The sequence below is a fragment of the Bos indicus genome, chromosome X (assembly GCF_029378745.1).
Source record: "Bos indicus isolate NIAB-ARS_2022 breed Sahiwal x Tharparkar chromosome X, NIAB-ARS_B.indTharparkar_mat_pri_1.0, whole genome shotgun sequence".
NCBI classification, from domain to species: Eukaryota; Metazoa; Chordata; class Mammalia; order Artiodactyla; family Bovidae; genus Bos; species Bos indicus.
In genome coordinates this window covers 36,581,327-36,605,455 of record NC_091789.1, presented here as the reverse complement: position 1 = coordinate 36,605,455, position 24,129 = coordinate 36,581,327, and the positions used below count along the sequence as shown (strand labels likewise).

Below are 24,129 nucleotides of genomic sequence, written 5' to 3'. Positions count from 1 at the left end.
TGCAAGTGGAAACCAAAAGAAAGTGGGGATAACTATACTTAATATAACACAAAATAAGACTGTACAGCCTTTTCTTTCTCTAGGGTATCTTCCCAACCCAGGGATCAAACCCAGTTCTCCCACATTGCAGGCAGAGTCTTTACCAGCTGAGAAACAAGGGAAGCCTCCCAAAATGGTATCAAGAGATAAATAAGGTCATTATAAAATAATAAAGTGGTCAATTCACTACGAAGATATAACACTCACAATGATATGATCAAACAACATCAGAGAACCTAATTATCTTCGGCTAATATTGAAAGATCTGAAGAGAGAAATAGACAATACAATAATATTCAGTTCAGTTCAGTTGCTCAGTCGTGTCAGTCTCTTTACAACCCCATGAATCACAGCACGCCAGGCCTACCTGTCCATCACCAACTCCCAAAGTTCACCCAAACTCATGTGCATCGAGTTGGTGATGCCATCCAGCCATCTCATCCTCTGTCACCCCCTTCTCCTCCTGCCCCAATCCCTCCCAGCATCAGTCTTTTCCAATGAGTCAACTCTTCACATGAGGTGGCCAAAGTATTGGAGTTTCAGCCTCAGCATCAGTCCTTCCAATGAACACCCAGGACTGATCTCCTAGGATGGACTGGTTTGGTCTCCTTGCAGTCCTAGGGATTCACAAGAGTCTTCTCTAACACCACAGTTCAAAAGCAGCAATTCTTCGGCACTCAGCTTTCTTCACAGTCCAACTCTCACATCCATACATGACCACTGGAAAAACCATAGCCTTGACTAGGCGGACCTTTGTTGGCAAAGTAATGTCTCTGCTTTTGAATATGCTATCTAGGTTGGTCATAACTTTCCTTCCAAGAAGTAAGTGCCTTTTAATTTCATGGCTGCAATCACCATCTGCAGTGATTTTGGAGACCTCCAAAAAATGTCTGACACTGTTTCCACTGTTTCCCCATCTATTTCCCATGAAGTGATGGGACCAGATGCCATGATCTTAGTTTTCTCAATGTTGAGCTTTAAGCCAACTTTTTCACTCTGCTCTTTCACTTTCATCAAGAGGCTTTTCAGTTCCTCTTCACTTTCTGCCATAAGGGTGCTGTCATCTGCATATCTGAAGTTATTGATATTTCTCCCGGCAATCTGGATTCCAGCTTGTGCTTCCTCCAGCCCAGCATTTCTCATGATGTACTCTGCATATAAGTTAAATAAGCAGGGTGACAATATACAGCCTTAATGTACTCCTTTTCCTATTTGGAACCAGTCTGTTGTTCCTTGTCCAGTTCTAACTGTTGCTTCCTGACCTGCATAGAGGTTTCTCAAGAGGCAGGTCAGGTGGTCTGGTATTCCCATCTCTTGAAGAATTTTCCACAGTTTATTGTGATCCACAGAGTCAAAGGCTTTGGCATAGTCACTAAAGCAGAAATAGATGTTTTTATGGAACTCTCTTGCTTTTTCGATGATCCAGTGGATGCTGGCAGTTTGATCTCTGGTTCCTCTGCCTTTCCTAAAACCAGCTTGAACATCTGCAAGTTCACAGTTCACGTATTGCTGAAGTCTGGCTTGGAGAATTTTGAGCATTACTTTACTAGCGTGTGAGATGAGTGCAATCGTGCAGTAGTTTGAGCAATCTTTGGCATTGCCTTTCTTTGGGATTGGAATGAAAACTGACCTTTTCCAGGCCTGTGGCCACTGCTGAGTTTTCCAAATTTGCTGGCATATTGAGTGCAGCACTTTCACAGCATCATCTTTCAGGATTTGAAACAGCTCAACTGGAATTCCATCACCTGCACTAGCTTTGTTCATAGTGATGCTTTCTAAGGTCCACTTGACTTCACATTCCAGGATGTCTGGCTCTAGATGAGTGATCACAGCATCGTGATTATCTGGGTCATGAAGATCTTTTTTGTACAGTACTTCTGTGTATTCTTGCCATCTCTTCTTAATTTCTACTTCAATAACCCACCTTCAGCAATGAATACATCATCCAGACAGAAAATCAAAAAAGAAACACTGGATTTGAAACATACCTTATACCAAGTGAACCTAACAGATATGTAAGAAACATTCCATCCAACAGCAGCAGAATACACATTCTTCTCAAGTGCACACAGAACATTTTCCAGGATAGACTACATGATATGATACAAAACAGTCTTAACTAATTTAAGAAGATTGAACCATACTATCTTTTCTGTCCACAAGGGCACGAAACTAGAAATCAATACTAAAAGGAAAGCTAGAAAATCTTCAAATATGTGGAAGATTTTTAACACATTCCTAAACAACCAATGGGTCAAAAAATGAATCAGAATGGAAATTTAAAAAAAATCTTCAAACAAGTACAAATGGAAAGACAACACACTAAAACCTATAGAATGGTGCAAAAACTGTCTGAAAGGGAAATTTATAGTGATAAATGAATATATTAAGATATTAGAAAGCTTTCAAATAAGCAACTAAACTTTACAATTCAAGGAATTAGAAAAAGAACAAAGTAAGCCCAAAATTAGCATAAGAAAGGAAATAACAAAACTTATGGTGGAAATTAACTGAAACAGAGGCCAAAAAAATGCAACAGAAAATACCAAGAAAACTATGAACTGGTTTTCTGAAAAGATAAACAAAATTGACAAAGCTTTGGCTAGACTAAGAGGACCCAAATAAATAAAACCAGAAATAAAAGAGAAGACATCACAACTGATAGCTCAGAAATAAAGAATCATTAGAGACTAGTATGAATAGTTATATGCCAACAAACTGGATAACCTAGAAGAAATGAATACATCTCTAGAAACATACAGCCTACCAAGACTGAATCAGAAAGAAATAAACTATGAACATTCTAATAATGAATAAGGAGAGTGAAAGTGAAAACCACTCAGTTATGTCCACCTCTTTGCGACCCCATGGGCTATACAGTCCATCAATTCTCCAGGCCAGAGTACTGGAGTGGGTAGCCTTTCCCTTCTCAAGGAGATCTTTCCAACCCAGGGATCGAACTCAGGTCTCCTGCATTTCAGGTAGATTCTTTACCAGCTGAGCCACAAGGGAATCCCAAGAATTCTGGAGTGGGTAGCCTATCCCTTCTCCAGGGGATCTTCCAACCCAGGAATTGAACCAGGGCATCCTAAGGAGACTGAACCAGTAATCAAAATCCCAGTACCAAACAGCCTCACTAGTGAATTCTACCAAATATTTAAAGAAAAATGAATGGCAATTCATCTCAAACTCTTCGAAAAAACTTAGAAGGGAACACTCACAAACTCATTTTACAAGGCCAGCACTACCCTGATATCAAAGACAGATAGGGACACTATGAAAAAAGGAAACTAAACCAATACTCTTGATGAATATAGGTACAAAAATTCTAAAAAAAAAAAAAAAATATCAAATTGAATTTGACAACACATCAAAACAATCACCATAAGTAGGTGGGATTTATCCCTAGGAAGGAAGGATAGTTCAACTACACAAGTAGTTCAACAATACACAAGTCAATACATGTGATATACCATGTTAATAGAATGAAAACTATTTATGATCATCTCAAAAAATGCAAAAAACACAACTCACAAAATACAGCATAATTTCATGACAACAACTCTCAACAATTTGAATACTGAAAGAACTTACTTCAAAATAATACAGGCTATATATGTCAGACCCAGAGTTTAACATCATACTCAATGGTGAAAGATTGAAAGCGTTTCCTCTAATATCAGAAACAAGACAAGAGTGCCCACTTTCATCACTGTTATTCATAAAGTACTAGAAGTCCTAGCTAGAGCAATGAAACAAGACAAAGAAATAAAAAGCATCCAAAATGAAAAGGAAGAAGTAAAATTGCCATTATTTAAGATAATATGATATTATACATCAAACATCTCAAAGATTCAACCAGAAAACCTGTTAAACTAATCCATGGATTCAGTCAGGTTGCAGGATGTAAAATCAACGTACAGAAACCAGTTGTTTCTACATAACAACAAAATATCAAAAAAGTAATAAAACTATCCCAATCACAATAATACAAATTAATAAAATATTTTGGAATAATTTTAACCAAGGAAGTAGGAGGCGGTCCTAAGATGGCAGAGGAACAGGACGTGGAGATCACTTTCTCCCCCACAAATTCATCGAAAGAACATGTGAACGCCGAGCAAATTCCACAAAAAACTTCTGAATGTCGGCAGAAGACATCAGGCACCCAGAAAGGCAGTCCATTGTCTTCGAAAGGAGGTAGGACAAAATATAAAAGATAAAAAGAGAGATAAAAGAGGTAGGGATGGAGATCTGTCCCAGGAAGGGAGTCTTAAAAAAGAGAAAAGTTTCCAAACACCGGGAAACACTCTCTCCGGTGGCTCTGTGGCAAGCCTTGGAATCTCAGAGGGCAAAATAACCGGGAGGAAAAATAAATAAATAATTAAAACCCACAGATTACATGCCTAACAGCAACTCCCAACGGAGCAGCAGCCCAGATGCTTGCATCCCCCATTAGCAAGCGGGGCTGGACAGGGAGGCATGGGCTGCATTGCTTAGGGTAAGGACTGGGCCTGAATGCCCTGATGGCAATCTGAGGGAACTAGCTTGAGATAGCAACCCAGACTGTGGGACAGCTATCCCGCGAAAAGCCCTAACCTAAGACACTGCTGGGCCCATTCACAGAACAAAGGACTAAGCAGAGATAGCTGGCTGCGGACCAGCTTATTTCCTGCTGGAGACAGGTAGGCGAGGGCAGCCAGAGCTGGAAGGGGGCAATCGTGGCCCCAGAGAAGCATCTTATACCAAACTGCAAGCAGACTTCGTTGCTAACAAGACTTCTTGGGATTCTGGACTGTCGACATCCGTTGGGACAGTCGTGGCCAGAGATCAGCTCCCCAGAAGAGATACACAGCACACCTGAGAAGGTGCGGTGCCCATTGTACACCCAGAAAACCTAGCGGCTGGAACAGGGGAGGCAATAAGTCACAGTCCCCACCTGGGAGCGACTGTACTCACCAAGCACCTTGTCACCTGAGCTGCTCGGACCAGGGACAGGCTCAAAACGCAGGCCAAACCAAGTCTGTGCCATTGTGGAGTACCCGAGAACCTGAACCTGAGCAGCTTAGACATCGGGAGTTCATGCAACCCAGGGCCCGTGTCAGACAGTTATCAGCAGAGCAACCTAGAGCCTGAGCAGTGTAGACTGGGAAAGCACACATGCTGTGAGTGGGGGCAAACCCAGTGTGGCTGAATCACTGTGAGCACACACCACTGATATTTGTTTGCAGTGTTCCTCCCTCCCCACAGCACTACTGAACAAATGAACCTAAAAAAAGTGACTATCACCACCCCACCATGTGTCAGGGCAGAAATTAGACACTGAAGAGACCAGCAAACAGAAGAAGCTAAAATAAACAGAGGGAAACACTTTGGAAGCGACAGGTGAAATATATTAAAACCCTGTAGTTAGAACAGACTACATAGAAAGGGTCCTATACACCTGGAGAAGTATAGCTGGAGCAAGGAACTCTCTGAAAATGAACTGACCTCACACTGTCCGAGACAGCTCTAGAGAAAGCCATAGATGTATTTTAACTATTATCATTTTTTAAATTAAAAAAAAATTTAGGTCCCTTATTACTCCTTTAATTTTCATTTTTATAATCTACTATTACCTTGCAAAAAAAAGACCCTACTTTTAAAGCAAACTTCATATATATATATATATATATTTTATGATTTCTGTGACGTTTTTCTTTTTTAATATTGTATTTTTGAGACTCTAACCTCTACTCTAGATTCTTATCTTTGCTTTTTGGTATTTGTTATCAACTTTGTACCTTTAAGAACCCAATCTTCAGTACCCATTTTTACTTGGGACAGAGATCACTGGTCTGATTGTTCTCTCCCCCTTTGGACTCTCCTTCTTCACCAGGTCGCCTCTATCTCCCCCCTCCCCCTTTTCTTCTCTACCCAACTCTGTGAATCTCTTTGTGTGTTCCGGGCTGTGGAGAACACTTAGGGAAGGGATTACTGGCAGGATCTGTCTCTCTGCTTTTGATTCCCCCTTTTATCCTCCTGGACACCTCTGTCTCCTTCCTTCCTCTTCTCTTCTCTTCTCTGTGTAACTCCGTGAACATCTCTGAGGGGTCCAGACTGTGGAGAGCAAAGGGAAGTGATTACTGGCTAGCTTGTTCTCTCCCCATTTGATTCCCCCTCTTCTCCTCCTGGTCACCTCTATCTCCCTCCTCCCTCTTCTCTTCTCCATGTAACTCTGTGTACCTCTCCGGGTGTCCCTCACCGTGGAGAAACTTTTCATCATTAACCTAGATGTTTTACCATCAGTGCTGTACAGATGGAGGAGTCCTGAGGCTACTGTAAGAATTAGACTGAAAACCAGAGGCAGGAGGCTTAAGTCCAAAACCTGAGAACACCAGACAACTCCTGAATCCAGGGAACATTAATCGATAGGAGTTCATCAATACCTCCATACCTGCACTGAAACCAAGCACCACCCAAGGGCCAACAAGTTCCAGAGCAAGACATACCATGCAAATTTGCCAGCAAAACAGGAACATAGCCCTGAGCTTCAATATACAGGCTGCCCAAAGTTTTACCAAACCCACTGACATCTCAAAAACCATTACTGGACACTTCAATGCACTCCAGAGAGAAGATATCCAGCTGCACCCATCAGAAGACTGACACAAGCTTCCCTAACCAGAAAACCTTGACAAGCCACCTGTCCAACCTCACACACAGCGAGGAACCTCCACAATAAAGAGGAACCACAAACTGCCAGAATACATAAAGGCCACCCCAAACACAGCAATATAAACAAGATGAAAAGGCAGAGAAATACTCAGCAGGTAAAGGAGCAGGATAAATGCCCACCAAACCAAACAAAAGAGGAAGAGATAGGGAATCTACCTGATAAAGAATTCAGAATAATGATAGTGAAAATGATGCAAAATCTTGAAAACAAATTGGAGTTACAGATAAATAGCCTGGAGACAAGGATTGAGAAGATGCAAGAAATGTTTAACAAGGACCTAGAAGAAATACAAAAGAGCCAATATGTAATGAATAATGCTATAAATGAGATAAAAAACACTCTGGAGGGAACCAACAGTAGAATAATGGAGGCAGAAGATAGGGTAAGTGACATAGAAGACAGAATGGTAGAAATAAATGAAACAGAGGAAAAAAGAAAAAAGAATTAAAAGAAATGAGGACAACCTCAGAGACCTCTGGGACAATGTTAAAGGCCACAACATTTGAATCATAGGAGTCCCAGAAGAAGACAAAAAGAAAGACCATGAGAAAATACTTGAGGAGATAACAGTTGAAAACTTCCTTAAAATGGGGAAGGAAATAATTACCCAAGTCCAAGAAACCCAGAGAGTCCAAAACAGGATAAACCCAATGCGAAACACAAGATACATATTAATCACATTAACAAAAATCAAACACAAAGAACAAATATTAAAAGCAGCAAGGGAAAAACAACAAATAACACACAAGGGGATTCCCATAAGGATAACAGCTGATCTTTCAATAGAAACTCTTCAGGCCAGGAGGGAATGGCAGGACATACTTAAAGTGATCAAAGAGAAAAACCTACAACCCAGATTACTGTACCCAGGAAGGATTTCATTCAAATATGAAGGAGAAATCAAAAGCTTTACAGACAAGCAAAAGTTCAGAGAATTCAGCACCATCAAACCAGCTCTCCAACAAATGCTAAAGGATCTTCTCTACACAGGAAACACAGAAAGGGTGTATAAACTCAAACCCAAAATAATAAAGTAAATGGCAACGGGATCATACTTATCAATAATTACCTTAAATGTAAATGGGTTGAATACCCCAACCAAAAGATAAAACTGGCTCAATGGATACAAAAACAAGATGCCTATATATGTTGTCTACAATAGACCCACCTCAAAACAAGGGACACATAACAGACTGAAAGTGAAGGGCTGGAAAAAGATATCCCACGCAAACAGAGACCAAAAGAAAGCAGGAGTAGCAATACTCATATCAGATAAAATAGACTTTAAAACACAGACTGTGAAAAGAGACAAAGAAGGACACTACATAATGATCAAAGGACCAACCCAAGAAGAAGATATAACAATTATAAATATATATGCACCCAACATAGGAGCACCACAATATGTAAGACAAATGCTAACAAGTAAGAAAGGGAAATAAACAATAACACAATAATAGTGGGAGACTTTAATACCCCACTCACATCTATGGATAGATCAACTAAACAGAAAATTAACAAGGAAACACAAACTTTCAATGATATAATAGACCAGTTAGGCCTAATTGATACCTATAGGACATGTCACCCCAAAACAATGAATTTCACCTTTTTCTCAAGCACACATGGAACGTTCTCCAGGATAGATCACATCCTGGGCCATAAATCTAGCCTTGGTAAATTCAAAAAAATTGAAATCATTCCAAGCATCTTTTCTGACCACAATGCAGTAAGATTAGATCTCAATTACAGGACAAAAATTATTAAAAATTCCAACATATGGAGGCTGAACAACACGCTGCTGAATAACCAATAAATCACAGAAGAAATCAAAAAAGAAATCAAAATATGTATATAAACCAATGAAAATAAAAACACAAAAACCCAAAACCTATAGGACACTGTAAAAACAGTGATAAGTGGAAGGTTCAAAGCAATACAGGCTTACTACAAGAAACAAGAAAAAAGTCAAATAAATAACCTAACTCTACACCAAAACAACTAGAAAAGGAAGAAATGAAGAACCCCAGGGTTAGTAAAAGGAAAGAAATCTTAAAAATTAGGGCAGAAATTAATGCAAAAGAAACAAAAGAGACCATAGCAAAAATCAACAGAGCCAAAAGCTAGTTATTTGGGAAGATAAATAAAATAGATAAAGCATTAGCCAGACTCATCAAGAAACAAAGGGAGAAGAATCAAATCAACAAAATTAGAAATGAAAAGAGATCACAACAGACAACACAGAAATACAAAGGATCATAAGAGACTATTATAAGCATATGCCCATAAAATGGACAACTTGGAAGAAACGTACAAATTCTTAGAAAAGTACAACTTTCCAAAACTGAACCAGGAAGAAACAGAAAATCTTAACAGATCCATCACAAACATGGAAATTGAAACTGTAATCAGAAATCTTCCAACAAGCAAAAGCCCAGGACCAGATGGCTTCACAGCAGAATTGTACCAAAAATTTACAGAAGAGCTAACACCTATCCTACTCAAACTCTTCCAGAAAATTGCAGAAGAAGCTAAACTTCCAAACTCATTCTATGAGACCACCATCACCCTAATACCAAAACTTGACAGTTCGGTTCAGATCAGCCACTCAGTCATGTCCGACTGTGTGCAACCCCATGAACTGCAGCACACCAGGCCTCCCTGTCCATCACCAACTCCTGGAGTTCACCCAAACTCTTGTCCATGGAGTCGGTGATGCCATCTAGCCATCTCATCCTCTGTTGTCCTCTTGTCCTCCTGAACCCAATCCCTCCCAGCATCAGAGTCTTTTCCAACGAGTCAACTCTTCACATGAAGTGGCCAAAGTACTGGAGTTTCAGCTTTAGCATCAGTCCTTCCAAAGAACACCCAGGACTGATCTCCTTTAGGATGGACTGGTTTGATCTCCTTGCAGTCCAAGGGACCCTCAAGAATCTTCTCCAACACCACAGTTCAAAAGCATCAATTCTTTGGCACTCAGCTTTCTTCACAGTCCAACTCTCACACCCATACATGACCACCGGAAAAACCATAGCCTTGACTACATGGACATTTGTTGGCAAAGTAATGTTTCTGCTTTTTAATATGCTATCTAGGTTGGTCATAACTTTCCTTCCAAGGAGTAAGCGTCTTTTAATTTCATGGCTGCAATCACCATCTGCAGTGATTGTGGAGCCCCCCAAAATAAAGTCTGACACTGTTTCCACTGTTTCCCCATCTATTTCCTATGAAGTGATGGGACCATATGCCATGATCTTAGTTTTCTGAATATTGAGTTTTAAATCAACTTTTTCACTCTCCTCTTTCACTTTCATCAAGAGGCTTTTTGTTCCTCTTCACTTTCTGCCATAAGGTTGTGACATATGCACATGTCATCTGCATATCTGAGGTTATTGAAATTTCTCCTGGCAATCTTGATTCCAGCTTTTGCTTCTTCCAGCCCAGCGTTTCTCATGATGTACTCTGCATATAAGTTAAATAAGCAGAATGACAATGTACAGCCTTGATGTACTCCTTTTCCTATTTGGAACCAGTCTGTTGTTCCATGTCCAGTTCTAACTGTTGCTTCCTGACCTGCATATAGGTTTCTCAAGAGGCAAGTCAGGTGGTCTGGTATTCCGATCTCTTTCAGAATTTTCCACAGATTATTGTGATCCACACAGTCAAAGGCTTTGGCATAGTCAGAAAAACAGAAATATATGTTTTTCTGGAACTCTCTTGCTTTTTCCATGATCCAGTGGATGTTGGCAATCAGTTGAAGTAAGAAATAGATTTAAAGGACTAGATCTGATAGATAGAGTGCATGATGAACTATGGACAGAAGTTCATGACATTGTACAGGAGACAGGAATCAAGACCATCCCCAAGGAAAAGAAATGCAAAAAAGCAAAATGGCTCTCTGGGGAGGCCTTAAAAATAGCTGTGAAGAGAAGTGAAAAGCAAAGGAGAAAAGGAAAGATATAGGCATCTGAGTGCATATTTCCAAAGAATAGCAAGGGGAGATAAGAAAGCCTTCTTCAGTGATCAATGCAAAGAAATAGAGGAAAACAATAGAATGGGAAAGACTAGAGATCTCTTCAAGAAAGTTAGAGATACCAAGGGAACATTTCATGCAAAGATGGGCTCGATAAAGGACAGAAATGGTATGGACCTAACAGAAGCAGAAGATATTAAGAAGAATTGGCAACAATACACAGAAGAACTGTACAAAAAAGAACTTCATGACCTAGATAATCACGATGGTGTGATCACTCAGCTAGAGCCAGATATCCTGCAATGTGAAGTCAAGTGGGTCTTAGAAAGCATCACTACGAACAAAGCTAGTGAAGGTGATGGAATTCCAGTTGAGCTATTTCAAATCCTGGAAGATGATGCTGTGAAAGTGCTGCACTCAATATGCCAGCAAATTCGGAAAACTCAGCAGTGGCCACAGGACTGGAAAAGGTCAGTTTTCAATGCCATTCTCCCAAATCTCCCCACCCTCTCCCTCTCCCACAGAGTCCATAAGACTGATCTATACATCAGTGTCTCTTTTGCTGTCTCGTACACAGGGTTATTGTTACCATCTTTCTAAATTGAGGGAGGGTATGGGGATGGAGGAGGGCGAAGGTTCAGGATGGGGAACACAGGTATACCTGTGGCGGAATCATTTCGATATTTGGCAAAACTAATACAATATTGTAAAGTTTAAAAATAAAATAAAATTTTAAAAAAAGGTCAGTTTTCATTCCAATCCCAAAGAAAGGCAATGCCAAAGAATGCTCAAACTACTGCACAATTGCACTCATTTCACACGCTAGTAAATTAATGCTCAAAATTCTCCTAAAACCTGAAAAAGGATGCCACAAAAAAGAAAACTACAAGGCCAATATCACTGATGAACACGGATGCAAAAATCCTTAACAAAATTCTAGCAAACAGAATCCAACAACATATTAAAAATATCATATATCATGACCAGGTGGGCTCTATCCCAGGGATGCAAGGATTCTTCAATATCTGCAAATCAATCAATGTAATATACCACATTAACAAATTGAAAGATAAAAACCCATATGATTATCTCAGTAGATGCAGAGAAAGCCTTTGACAAAATTCACCATCCATTTATGATTAAAAAAAAAAACCCTCCAGAAAGCAGGAATAGAAGGAACATACCTAATGAAAGCTATATATGACAAACCCGCAGCAAACATTATCCTCAATGGTGAAAAATGGAAAGCATTTCCCCTAAAGTCAGGAACAAGACAAGGGAGCCCACTCTCACCACTACTATTCAACATAGTTTTGGAAGTTTTCGCCACAGCAATCAGAGCAGAAAAATAAATAAAAGGAATCAAAATTGGAAAAGAAGAAGTAAAACTTGCACTGTTTGCAGATGACATGATCTCTACATAGAAAACCCTAAAGACTCCACCAGAAAATTACTAGAGCTAATCAATGAATATAGTACAGTTGCAGGATATAAAATCAACACACAGAAATCCCTTGCATTCCTATACACTAACAATGAGAAAATAGAAAGAGAAATTAAGGAAACAATTGCATTCACCATTGCAACAAAAAGAATAAAATACTTAGGAATATATCTACCTAAAGAAACTAAAGACCTATATATAGAAAACTATAAAACACTGGTGAAAGAAATCTAAGAGGACACTAATATATGGAGAAATATACCATGTTCATGGATCGCAAGAATCAATATAGTGAAAATGAGTATACTACCCAAAGCAATCTATAGATTCAATGCAATCCCTATCAAGCTACCAATGGTATTTTTCACAGAGCTAGAACAAGTAATTTCACAATTTGTGTGGAAATACAAAAAAGCTCGAATAGCCAAAGCGATCTTGAGAAAGAAGAATGGAACTGGAGGAATCAACCTGCCTGACTTCAGGCTCTACTACAACAGCTCAGTCATCAAGATAGTATGGTACTGGCTCAAAAAGAGAAATATAGATCAATGGAACAAAATAGAAAGCCCAGAGATAAATCCACACACCTATTGACACCTTATCTTTGACAAAGGAAGCAAGAATATACAATGGAGAAAAGACAATCTCTTTAACAAGTTGTGCTGGGAAAACAGGTCAACCACTTGTAAAAGAATGAAACTAGAACACTTTCTAACACTATACACAAAAATAAATTCAGAGTGGATTAAAGATCTAAACGTAAGACTTAAAAGCTTCTGCACAACAAAGGAAACTATAAGCAAGGTGAAAAGACAGCCTTCAGAATGGGAGAAAATAATAGCAAATGAAGCAACTGACAAAGAATTAATCTCAGAAATATATAAGCAACTCCTGCAGCTCAATTCCAGAAAAATAAACGACCCTATCAAAAAGTGGGACAAAGAACTAAACAGACATTTCCCAAAGAAGACATACAGATGCTCATCATCACTCATTATCAGAGAAATGCAAATCAAAACCACTATGAGGTACCATTTCACGCCAGTCAGAACGGCTGCGATCCAAAAGTCTACAAGCAATAAATGCTGGAGAGGATGTGGAGAAAAGGGAACCCTCTTACACTGTTGGTGGGAATGCAAACTAGTATAGGCACTATGGAGAACAGTGTGGAGATTCCTTAATAAAAAACTGGAAATAGAACTGCCATATGACGCATCAATCCCACTGCTGGGCATACATACTGGGGAAACCAGAATTGAAAGAGACACATGTACCCCAATGTTCATCGCAGCACTGTTTATAATAGCCAGGAATGGAAACAACCTAGATCTCCATCAGCAGACGAATGGATAAGAAAGCTGTGGTACATATACACAATGGAGTATTACTCCGCCATTAAAAAGAATACATTTGAATCAGTTCTAATGAGGTGCATGAAACTGGAGCTTATTATACAGAGTAAAGTAAGCCAGAAAGAAAAACACCAATACACTATACTAACGCATATATATGGAATTTAGAAATATGGTAAGGAAAACCCTGTATGTGAGACAGCAAAAGAGACACAGATGTATAGAACAGTCTTTTGGACTCTGTGGGAGAGGGTGAGGGCAGGATGTTATGGGAGAATGGCACTGAAACATGTAAATTATCATATGTGAAACGAATCACAGGTCCAGGTTCGATGCATGATACAGGGTGCTCGGGGCTAGTGCACTGGGATGATCCAGAGGGATGGTACGGGGAGGGAAGAGGGAGGGAGGTTTAGGATGGGGAACACATGTACACCCATGGCGGATCCATGTCAATGTATGGCAAAACCAATACAATATTGTAAAGTAAATAAATAAAACTGAAAAAAAATTCAGTTTAAACAAATATTAAAAAAAAAACAACAAGGAAGTAAAGATCTGTGTGCTCCAAGACTTTGATGAAAGAAATTAAAGAAGATACAAACTAATGGAAATATATCCTATGTCCATGGATCAGAAAAATTAATAGCTAAAATGTTCATATTAGCCAAAGTCACCTACAGATTCAATGCAATCTCCATCAAAATTCTAATGGCATTTTTGACAGAAATAGAAAAAAACAAATCCTAACGTGTACAGAACTAAAAAAGATCCCAAATAGCCAAAGAAATCTGAGAAAGAAGAACAAGGGCAGAGGCATTACACTTCCTGGTTTCAAGCTACACTAATAAAGCTATAGTAATTAAAACAGTATTCCTGGCAAAAATAGATACATGGACCAAAGGAACAAAATTTGCAAGACCAGAAATAAACCCCCATGCATATGGTCAACTAAGATTTGAGAAGAGAATCAAGAATACTCAATGGGGAAAGGATAACCTCTTCAAAAAATGGTGTTCAGAAAACCACATGGATAACCACATGCAGAAACTGGAAATTGGACCCCAATATACATCACTCAAAAATTAATTTGAAATGGATATAAGACTTAAACATAAGACCTCAAGCCAATAAACACCTATAAGAAAATATAGGAAGAAAGTTCTTGACACTGGTCTTTGCAATGATACTTAGGATACCAAAAGCACAAGCAATGAAAGCAAAATCTGTAAGTTGGACTACATCAAATTAAAAAGCTTCTGGACAGGAAAAGTAACAATCGACAAAATGAAAAGGTAACCTATAGAATGGGAGAAAACATTTACAAACCATATACTGGATAAGGGTGTATCATCCAAAATATAAAAGGAATTAATACAACTCAATAACAAAAAAAAAATCTGATTTAAAAATAGGCAGAGGAACTGAACAGAATTTTTCCAAAGAAGATATACAAATGGGCAGGCAGCAGGTACATTAAAAATGCTCAACATCACAAATCAATAGGAACATGCAAATAAAAACCACAATGAGATATCAACCTTATACCAATTAGAATGGCTAACAAGAAGAAGATAAGACATAAGTATTGATGAGCATATGGAGTAAAGGGGAAGCCTTATGCACTGCTGGCAGGAATATAAATTGGTTCAATCACTACTAAAAACAGCATGGAGTTTCCTTAAGAAATTAAAACTATAACTAACACATATATCTAGCAACTGCATTTCTGGGTATCTATCTAAAGGAAATGAAAGCAGGATATTGAAAGGATATCTGTACTCCCATGTTTAGTGCAGCATTATTCACAACAGTCTAGATATGTAAATCAACTAAGTGCCCATCAATGGATGAATAGATAAAGAAGGCATGGTGCCTATATATAATGGAATATTACTGAGCCATGAGAAAGATGGAAGTCCTGTCATTTGCAAAAGGGATGAATCTTGAGGGCACCGTGCTTAGTAAGTTAAGTTAGTCAAAGAAAGACAAATATTGTATGATGTTACTCATATGTGGAATCTAAAAATGTAAACCTTGCTGAACCAGAATGGTGAATACCAAGACTGGGGGGAAAAGGAATTGGAGCGATGCTGTGAAAGGGTATAAATTTGCAACTAGAAAATTAATAAGTTCTGGAAATCTAGTGTACAGCATACTAATCATCGTCAATCAGATCAGATCAGATCAGTCGCTCAGTCGTGTCCAACTCTTTGCGACCCCATGAATCGCAGCACGCCAGGCCTCCCTGTCCATCACCAATTCTTGGACTTCACCCAGACTCATGTCCATCGAGTCGGTGATGCCATCCAGCCATCTCATCCTCAGCCGTCCCCTTCTCCTCCTGCCCCCAATCCTTCCCAGCATCAGAGTCTTTTCCAATGAGTCAACTCTTCTCATGAGGTGGCCAAAATACTGGAATTTCAGCTTTAGCATCATTCCTTCCAAAGAAATCCCAGGGCTGATCTCCTTCAGAATGGACTGGTTGAATCTCCTTGCAGTCCAAGGGACTCTCAAGAGTCTTCTCCAACACCACAATTTAAAAGCATCAATTCTTCGGCGCTTAGCTTTCTTCACAGTCCAACTCTCACATCCATACATGACCACAGGAAAAACCATAGCCTTGACTAGACGGACCTTTGTTGGCAAAGTAATGTCTCTGCTTTTGAATATGCTATCTAGGTTGGTCATAACTTTCCTTCCAAGGAGTAAGCGTCTTTTAATTTCATGGCTGCAGTCACCATCTTCAGTGATTTTGGAGTCCCAGAAAATAAAGTCTGACACTGTTTCCACTGTTTCCCCATCTATTTCCCATGAAGTGATGGGACCGGATGCCATGATCTTCGTTTTCTGAATGTTGAGCTTTAAGCCAACTTTTTCACTCTCCACTTTCACTTTCATCAAGAGGCTTTTCAGTTCCTCCTCACTTTCTGCCATCAGGGAGGTGTCATCCGCATATCTGAGGTTATCGTCAATAATACTGTATTATATACTTCAAAATCACTAAGGCCATGCTTTATATAACTCCATTTATATAAAATGTCAAGAACAGGCAAATACATGTACACAGAAAGGAGATTAATTGCTGCTTAGGTCTGGAGGTTGAAGAGAAAAGAGGAGTGACTGTAAATGGGCACAGGATTTCTTTTGGGGATAATGAAAATGTTCTAAAATTGATCGTGATGATTGTCACACAACTCTGTGGATATAGTAAAAACAGTTGGATTGTATAGTTTAAAAGGATGAATTGTATGGTACATGAATTGCATTTCAATAAAGCTGCTAAAAAATCAAAGGGAGAAGATTAGATATGTTTTTCCTACATTTTAAATTTGTTATTTCTATAATTCTAAAAATAAGTCATTTAAGAGGAGTTGATTAAAAAGGTTCATTTTCTGGAAACATTACGCATCTGCAATAAATAATATTTCAGCAGTTGACTGCTTCCACTTTCAAGCAAAATAAATATACTTGGTGACCAAAAAGAGAGAAAAATTTTAGTAGTTTTTCACTAGGTTCTCTAGTCTGCATCTAGACATACAATCAAAATTAATATTAATGAAAGAAAATCCCTTCAAATAACCGAGACATACATATTAAGAAATGTAAAAATGTTTCTGCCTTTTGATTATTAATCTCATTTCTTGGAATTAATCTCAACAAGACAAGAAAAATAAGCATGATGCTCAGTTGTTAAGTTGTGTCAGACTCTTTGCAACCTCATGGACTGTAGGCCACCAGGCTCCTCTGTCTATGGGATCTGCCAGGCAAGAATACTGAAGTGGGTTCCCATTCCTCCTCTGGGGAATCTTCCCAACCCAGGGATTGAATCCCTGTCTCCTGAACCTACTGCATTTACAGGCAGATTCTTTACCCCTGTTCCACCTGAGAAGCCCAAGAAAAAATAATAGGCATAAAAATATTTATAACAGTACTTACTATAACAGAAACTTCTCAATCAGTGCTACATAAGAGTGTCTGCTACTGCTCAACTAAGTCTCCAAACACACTGTTTAGTCGAATTGATTTCATACCAAGATGTTCTCAATGAAGGAAGCACACCATTGACTTACATTCTCGAGCAAGCTGCTTAAATTCTGAGTAATACTGCTCTAAATAACCGAAGTGTCCAACAGAAGGACATAATTGGCAAACTGTGATATAACTCAAAGAAATACTATACAAGCATAAAACAGACTAACAACTAATAATAATTCAGCTCTTACTATGTGTCAAGCACTGTACGAAGTGTTTTATATATATATTACCATTTTTATCCTGGTAAACTTAGGTTTTATTATCTCCTTTTCTTTTGCAGATAAAGGTCAGAAAGGTTAGAGGGTTGATGAAGGCCTACCAGAAGGTAGGAAGTGAAATAAGGATTCAAACTCAGGCATATATGACTCCAAATCTCGATTACTATATTACAGTGCCTCCATAAAACTGAATATAAAATATGACTTTCAACTATGTAAACATATGAATAAAAATTTAAAGTAAAGTAAATGGAAATAAACTTTAGGATGGTGAGACAGTAAATTTTTTAAAACATCTTTTCATTACTTTCAAGTATTCTAATAGTGTAAAAGTAAATTCAAAATTATAAGTGGACATTTATAAAATGACATCGAAGGTAAACATTTTATAAAGCATTTATGTACCAATATTTGGTTCAATTTTATAAAAGAATTTATTGTATGTAAGACATTCCTCTTACAAGATATATTTAAGAGTGGTTCTATAACTTGAGTATGCATTAGAATCCTTTGGAGGGCTTGTGAAAACACAGATTTCCCACTCTAAGAGTTTCTGATTCAGTTGGCTTTGGGTGGGACCTGAAAATTTGCATTTCTAACAAGTTCCCAGAGGATGGGATTAATTTCTGGGTTGTCTCTGGCCAGTCATTCTGACTCAGAGTCCTTCCCAGTAGTGCATACATTGCTCAGCCAAGATGGATGCCAGCGAGAAGGATTCTAGGAGGTGGTTGGACACATGCTGTCACCTTTCCCAAACTCTTCCAACTGGTGGTGGTTTATTAGTTCCGTGTTCCTTACCAGGACCTCCTGTTGTAAAACAACTCATGTAAACAGTTACTATGGTGCCTGGCCAGGGTGGGCAGTTTCAGTCAATGTGTTTCCCCTAACAGAAAGGAAGTGGGAAGATGGTGGCCAGTTGTAGAGTCCAGCCACGAAGAGCAGAGGGAGAGAGATGAGATGGCACTGGAGGCAGAGCCTGAAACAAACAAACAAAAAAAACCCAAGGAAGAGCCTGAAGCTTTGGGAACCATTTTATCTCACTGTTCGCCTCAGTTCATTTAAAAATTTTATTTTAGAGAGGCAATTTTAGGGAGACTCCTAATAATCTTGGGAAGCCCCAAAATACCAAATGAAATAAGCATTCCACTCAGGTCTGGAAATTTTTGAGCTATTGTAATTAAATCTGGCTTTATGGAAATTAAGCTTGAGAATTTCAAAAGTTCCCCATTGGCCATTGGTATTCTAAATTGCCTTTGGGCAAGTCAGTCCATTTAGTTAGAAGACACATGAGCAAGGACCATTGCTTTTAAACATAAAATCAGCTGGAATCCTGTTGGGGGGAGCACCCTCAAAATATTTAGATAACTGGGATCTCAATTATTAGTGGTTTTTCCCTAGAGTTTAAAAAATGATTTTAAACAGCTCAAACATTTTACTATTCAAACAGCTCAATTCAAACTGCTTGCAAGTTAATCACAATCAATTCTAAGGAAACAGCTTGGTCCTGGGGAAGTCAGGTGAAACGCTTCTTAAAGCCAGTTTCCAGCTGAAAAACCTGGTACATGAAGCCAAAAAAGGTCCGTCTAGTCAAAACTATGGTTTTTCCAGTAGTCATGTATGGATGTGAGAGTTGGACCATAAAGAAGGCAGAGCACTGAAGAATTGATGTTTTTGAAGTGTGGTGTTGGAGAAGACTCTTGAGAGTCCCTTGGACTGCAAGGAGATCCAACCAGTCCATCCTAAAGGAAATCAGTCCTGAATATTCAGTGGAAGGACTGATGCTGAAGCTGAAACTCCAATACTTTGGCCACCTGATGCAAAGAACTGAATCAATAGAAAAGACCCTGATGCTGGGAAAGATTGAAGGAGTGAGGAGAAGGGGATGACAGAGGATAAGGTGGTTGGATGGCATCACCAACTCGATGGACATGAGTTTGAGTAAGCTCCGGGAGTTGAGGACAGACAGGGAAGCCTGGCGTGTTGTGGTCCGTGGGGTCACAAAGATTCAGACATGACTGAGCTACTGAACTGAACTGAACCCAGAAGATGATGATGCTGCTAGCCCAAGAACTACAATGTGAAAACTGGAGCTAGTAAAAATTAACATCATCCTAAATCTAAATACCATCATTATAATCAATCAAAAAATAAACTTGATGTATTTTCTTGGATTATTTTAATGTGCTATATAGGTTCTTGACAAAACACAGGCCAATGAAATTTATGTCACAGTTCATTCTCTTGAAGAATAGAACAGTCAGTTTTTTGATCCAATTACTTCTTTCAGTCAAGAGTAACAAACTTTACAAGGAGGTCAAAGAGTTATACTCTAAGTATCTATACTGATAATATCAACTATCTGGGTATTTCTAACCCAAATTGACTGAATTATTCTGAATTGAAACTATTTAAGAGTCTTAGACATAAGTCTTGCTAAGTAAACTAATGTATTTATTTTTTTAAAACATCTTTACAGAATTTGTTACAACATTGATTCTGGTTTATGCTTTGGTTTTTTGGTCTCAAGCCATGTGGGATCTCAGCTCCACAAACAAGGGTTGAACCCTCATCCATTGCATTGGAAGAAGTCTTAACCACTGGACCTCCAGGGAAGTCCCTAAACTAACCAATTTAGAATGAAGAAAGTCATAAATGCTAAAAAGAAACCATTCATACAGCAGGCAGTATTAAGGTAAGAAATATCCACAACTCAGCTGACAATTACCTTCCAATATTAAGAATAAAGAAGTGCTATTTCAATTTCTCTAGAATGATCTGACCCCAATCAAGTAATCTAATATCATTTTTGCCCACATACATGCAGAGTATGTCATGAAACATACCTATATTTCTGACCATGATTCCTTTAAGTTCATCCACTTGGGCTTGAGTCTCCATCACTTTATCTAGGCCCTTATTCTCAGAGTGATGCTTCTATAAAAAAAATATGATTTAACTTATGGTACCCAGATATTATTCACAATACGAAAACAAAGAGAAGAGGAATGACACTGAGGAAAGCTACAACATAGGTACAAAAGAGATGTCACTTCATTCAAAAATTGTTACCAGACCTAGGGAAAAAATATACAAAAGCATAAAATTTGCTACCATATGAAATATAAGTGTTATAAAAATATCACCTTATTTCAAATGAAATAAAGCTAAGTATATCAAATACACATCTGAGATTCCTGGGCAGAAGTAGGGTGTTATATAATCTGTGTTCAGACAAGGGAGAAAGGAGAAAAGACTGTAGTTGAGGCAGAAGTAACAGGTTAGGGAAAAGGTACTCTTAATCTTTTCTTATTTCTTGGGTGTGATGAGGTAGGGACTGGCCTAGCTTCTGGGCATCTATTTTTGTATCTGTTGGGATAAGAGTATGCATGCTATTTTCACTGGCTTATTATAGGATCTAAAAATGTAAGACACTGATGAGAGTATATATTTTGAAGTTATTATCTATAGCAAATAATCGTGGACTTAAAACACAATATTCCAGTCACTTCACTGTGCTAAGTGCTTCAAATATGGGATATTATTTAAACCATGCAAAACCAGCTGAACCAAATACCTTTTTTCCCCTTATGATGTGAACTCTTAGGATTTACTCTCAATGACATTCATGTATAACATAAAGCACTGTTAATTATATTTATCATGTTGTCCACTATATCCCTAGTATTTATTTATCTTATAACTGGAAGTTTGTACTTTGTGACCACTTTTATCCAATCATCCCTCACCACAACCCTAGCTCTCTGATCTCTTTTTCTATGAGTCTGTTTTGAGATTATGAGTTTGTTATGAGAGTTTGTTAGTTTCTGTTGCACAACACATTGCTGTTCAGTCACTAAGTCGTGTCTGACCCTTTGAGATCCCATGGACTGCAGCACGCCAGGTTCCCCTGTCCTTCACTATCTCCAAGAGTTTGTTCAAACTCATGTCCATTGAGTAGGTGTTGCTATCCAATGATCTCATCCTCTGTCGCCCCTTCTCCTTTGCCTTCAGTCTAACCCAGCATCAGGGTCTTCCGTTGCGTTGCCTGTTTGCATCAGGTATCCAAAGTACTGGAGCTTCAGCTTCAGCTTCAGCATCAGTCCTTCCAATGAACATTCAGGGTTGATATCCTTTAGGACTGACGTGTTTGATCTCCTTGCTGTCCAAAGGACTCTCAAGTCTTCTCAGCACCTAAGCATCAGTTCTTCGGCACTCAACTGTCTTTATGCTGTACTTAGTCGCTCAGTCATGTCTGATTCTTTGAGACCCCATGGACTACAGCCTGCCAGACTCCTCTGTCCATAGTGACTCTCCAGGCAAGAATACTGGAGTGGGTTGCCATGCCTTCCTACAGGGGCTCTTCCCAAACCAGGGATCGAACCCAGGTCTCCCACATTGCAGGCAGATTGTTTACTGTCTGAGCCACCAGGGAAGCCCCAATTTTCTTTCTGGTCCAACTCTAACATCTGTACATGACTAGTGGGAAAACCATAGCTTTGACTAGATGGATTGTGTCAGAAAAGTGATATCTCTGCTTTTTAATACACTGTTTAGGTTTGTCATAGCTTTTCTTCCATGGAGCAAGCATCTTTTAATTTCATGGCTGGAGTCACTGTCTGTAGTGATTTTGGAGCCCAAGAAAATAAAATTTGTTACTGATTCCACTTCCCCCCATCTATTTCGCATGAAATGACAGGACTAGATGTCATGATCTTTATTTTTTGAATGCTGAGTTTTAAGCCAGCTTTTTCACTCTCCTCTTTCACTTTCATCAAGAGGCTCTTTAGTTCTTCTTCGCTTCCTGCCATTAGGGTGGTATCATCTGCTATATCCGAGGTTTTTGATATTTCTCCCAGCAATCTTGCTTCCATCTTGTGATCCATCTAGCCCAGCATTTCACATGATGTAGTCTTCATGTAAGTAAAATAATCAGAGTGACAATATACAGCCTTGACATACTCCCTTCCCAGTTTGGAACCAGTTCATTGCTCCATGTCTGGTTCTAACTGTTGCTTCTTGACCTGCATACAGGTTTCTTAGGAGACAGTTAAGGTGGTTTGGTATTCCCATCTCTTTAAGAATTTTCCAGTTTCTTGTGATCCACACAGGCAAAGGCTTTTAGCACAGTCAATGATGCAGAATTTTTTCTGAAATTCTCTTACTTTTTCTATGATACAACAGATGTTGGCAATTTGATCTCTGGTTCCTCTGTATTTTCTAAATTCAGCTTGTACATATGGAAGCTCTTGGTTCATGTATTATTGAAGCCTAGTTTGAAGGTTTTTGAGCATTACCTCGCTAGCATGTGAAATGAGTGCAACTGTGCGACAGTTTAAACATTCTTTGCGATTGGAATGAAAACTGATGTTTTCCAGTCCTATGGCCACTGCTGAATTTTCCAAATGTGCTGGCATATTGAGTGCAGCACTTTAACAGCACCATCTTTTAGGATTTGAAATAGCTCAGCTGGAATTCCACCACCTCCACTAGCTTTGTTCATAGTGATGTTTCCTAAGGCCCACTTGACTTCACATTACAGGATATCTGGCTCTAGGTGAGTGATCACAACATCGTGGTTATCCAGGTCATTAAGACCTTTTTTTGTACAGTTCTTCTGTGTATTATTGAAACCTCTTAATATCCTCTGCTTCCATTAGATCCATACCATTTGTCCTTTACCGTGCCCATCTTTGCATGTAATGTTCCCTTGGTGGCTCTAGTTTTCTTGAAGAGATCTCTAGTCTTTCCTGTTCTATTGTTTTCTTCTATTTCTTTGCATTGTTCACTTAAGAAGCCTTTCTTACCTTTCCTTGGTATTCTTTGGAACTCAGTATTTCTATACATTTCAAAATGATCACAAACAGTAAGCTTAGTTATCATATGTCAAAATCTAAAGACATTATATAGTTACAACTATATACTCACAATGGCATATTTCATACCTGTGACTCTTTTACATTGCAACTTGAATTGTGTAACTCAGACTCCTTCACCTATTTCTGTCCTACCCCCAACATTTTCCCTCTGGCAATCATATATTTCTTCTCTGTATCTGTATCTCTGTTAGTGTTTTATTATGCTTCTTTTTTTGATTCTACATATAAGTGAAATCATACAGTATCTACGTCTTTCTCTGACTTTTTTTCACTTAGCCAGACATCCTCTAGATCCATCAATGTTGCTGCAAGTGACAAGATTTCCTTCTTTTTTATGGCTGAGTAATACTCGTGTGTGTGTGTGTGTGTATACATATCACATCTTCTTTATCCATTTATCTATTGATGCACATTTAGGTTGTTTCCATATCTTGGCTATTGTAAATAATGCTTCAATGAACATAGGGGTGC

General features: G+C 38.7%; 1 protein-coding gene across 1 annotated transcript in view; it reads right to left on the bottom strand.

Annotated features, from left to right (window-relative positions):
- LOC139181405 (vesicle-associated membrane protein 7-like) overlaps nucleotides 1-20,716 on the bottom strand; it is a gene marked incomplete at its 5' end in the record, with an annotated part of 50,785 nt that extends 30,069 nt beyond the window's left edge. Inside the window, 1 exon segment of the mRNA XM_070784753.1 lies at nucleotides 20,626-20,716. Within this exon segment, the coding sequence (XP_070640854.1) occupies nucleotides 20,626-20,716 (91 nt within the window).
- Between the last annotated feature and the right edge of the window lie 3,413 nt (nucleotides 20,717-24,129).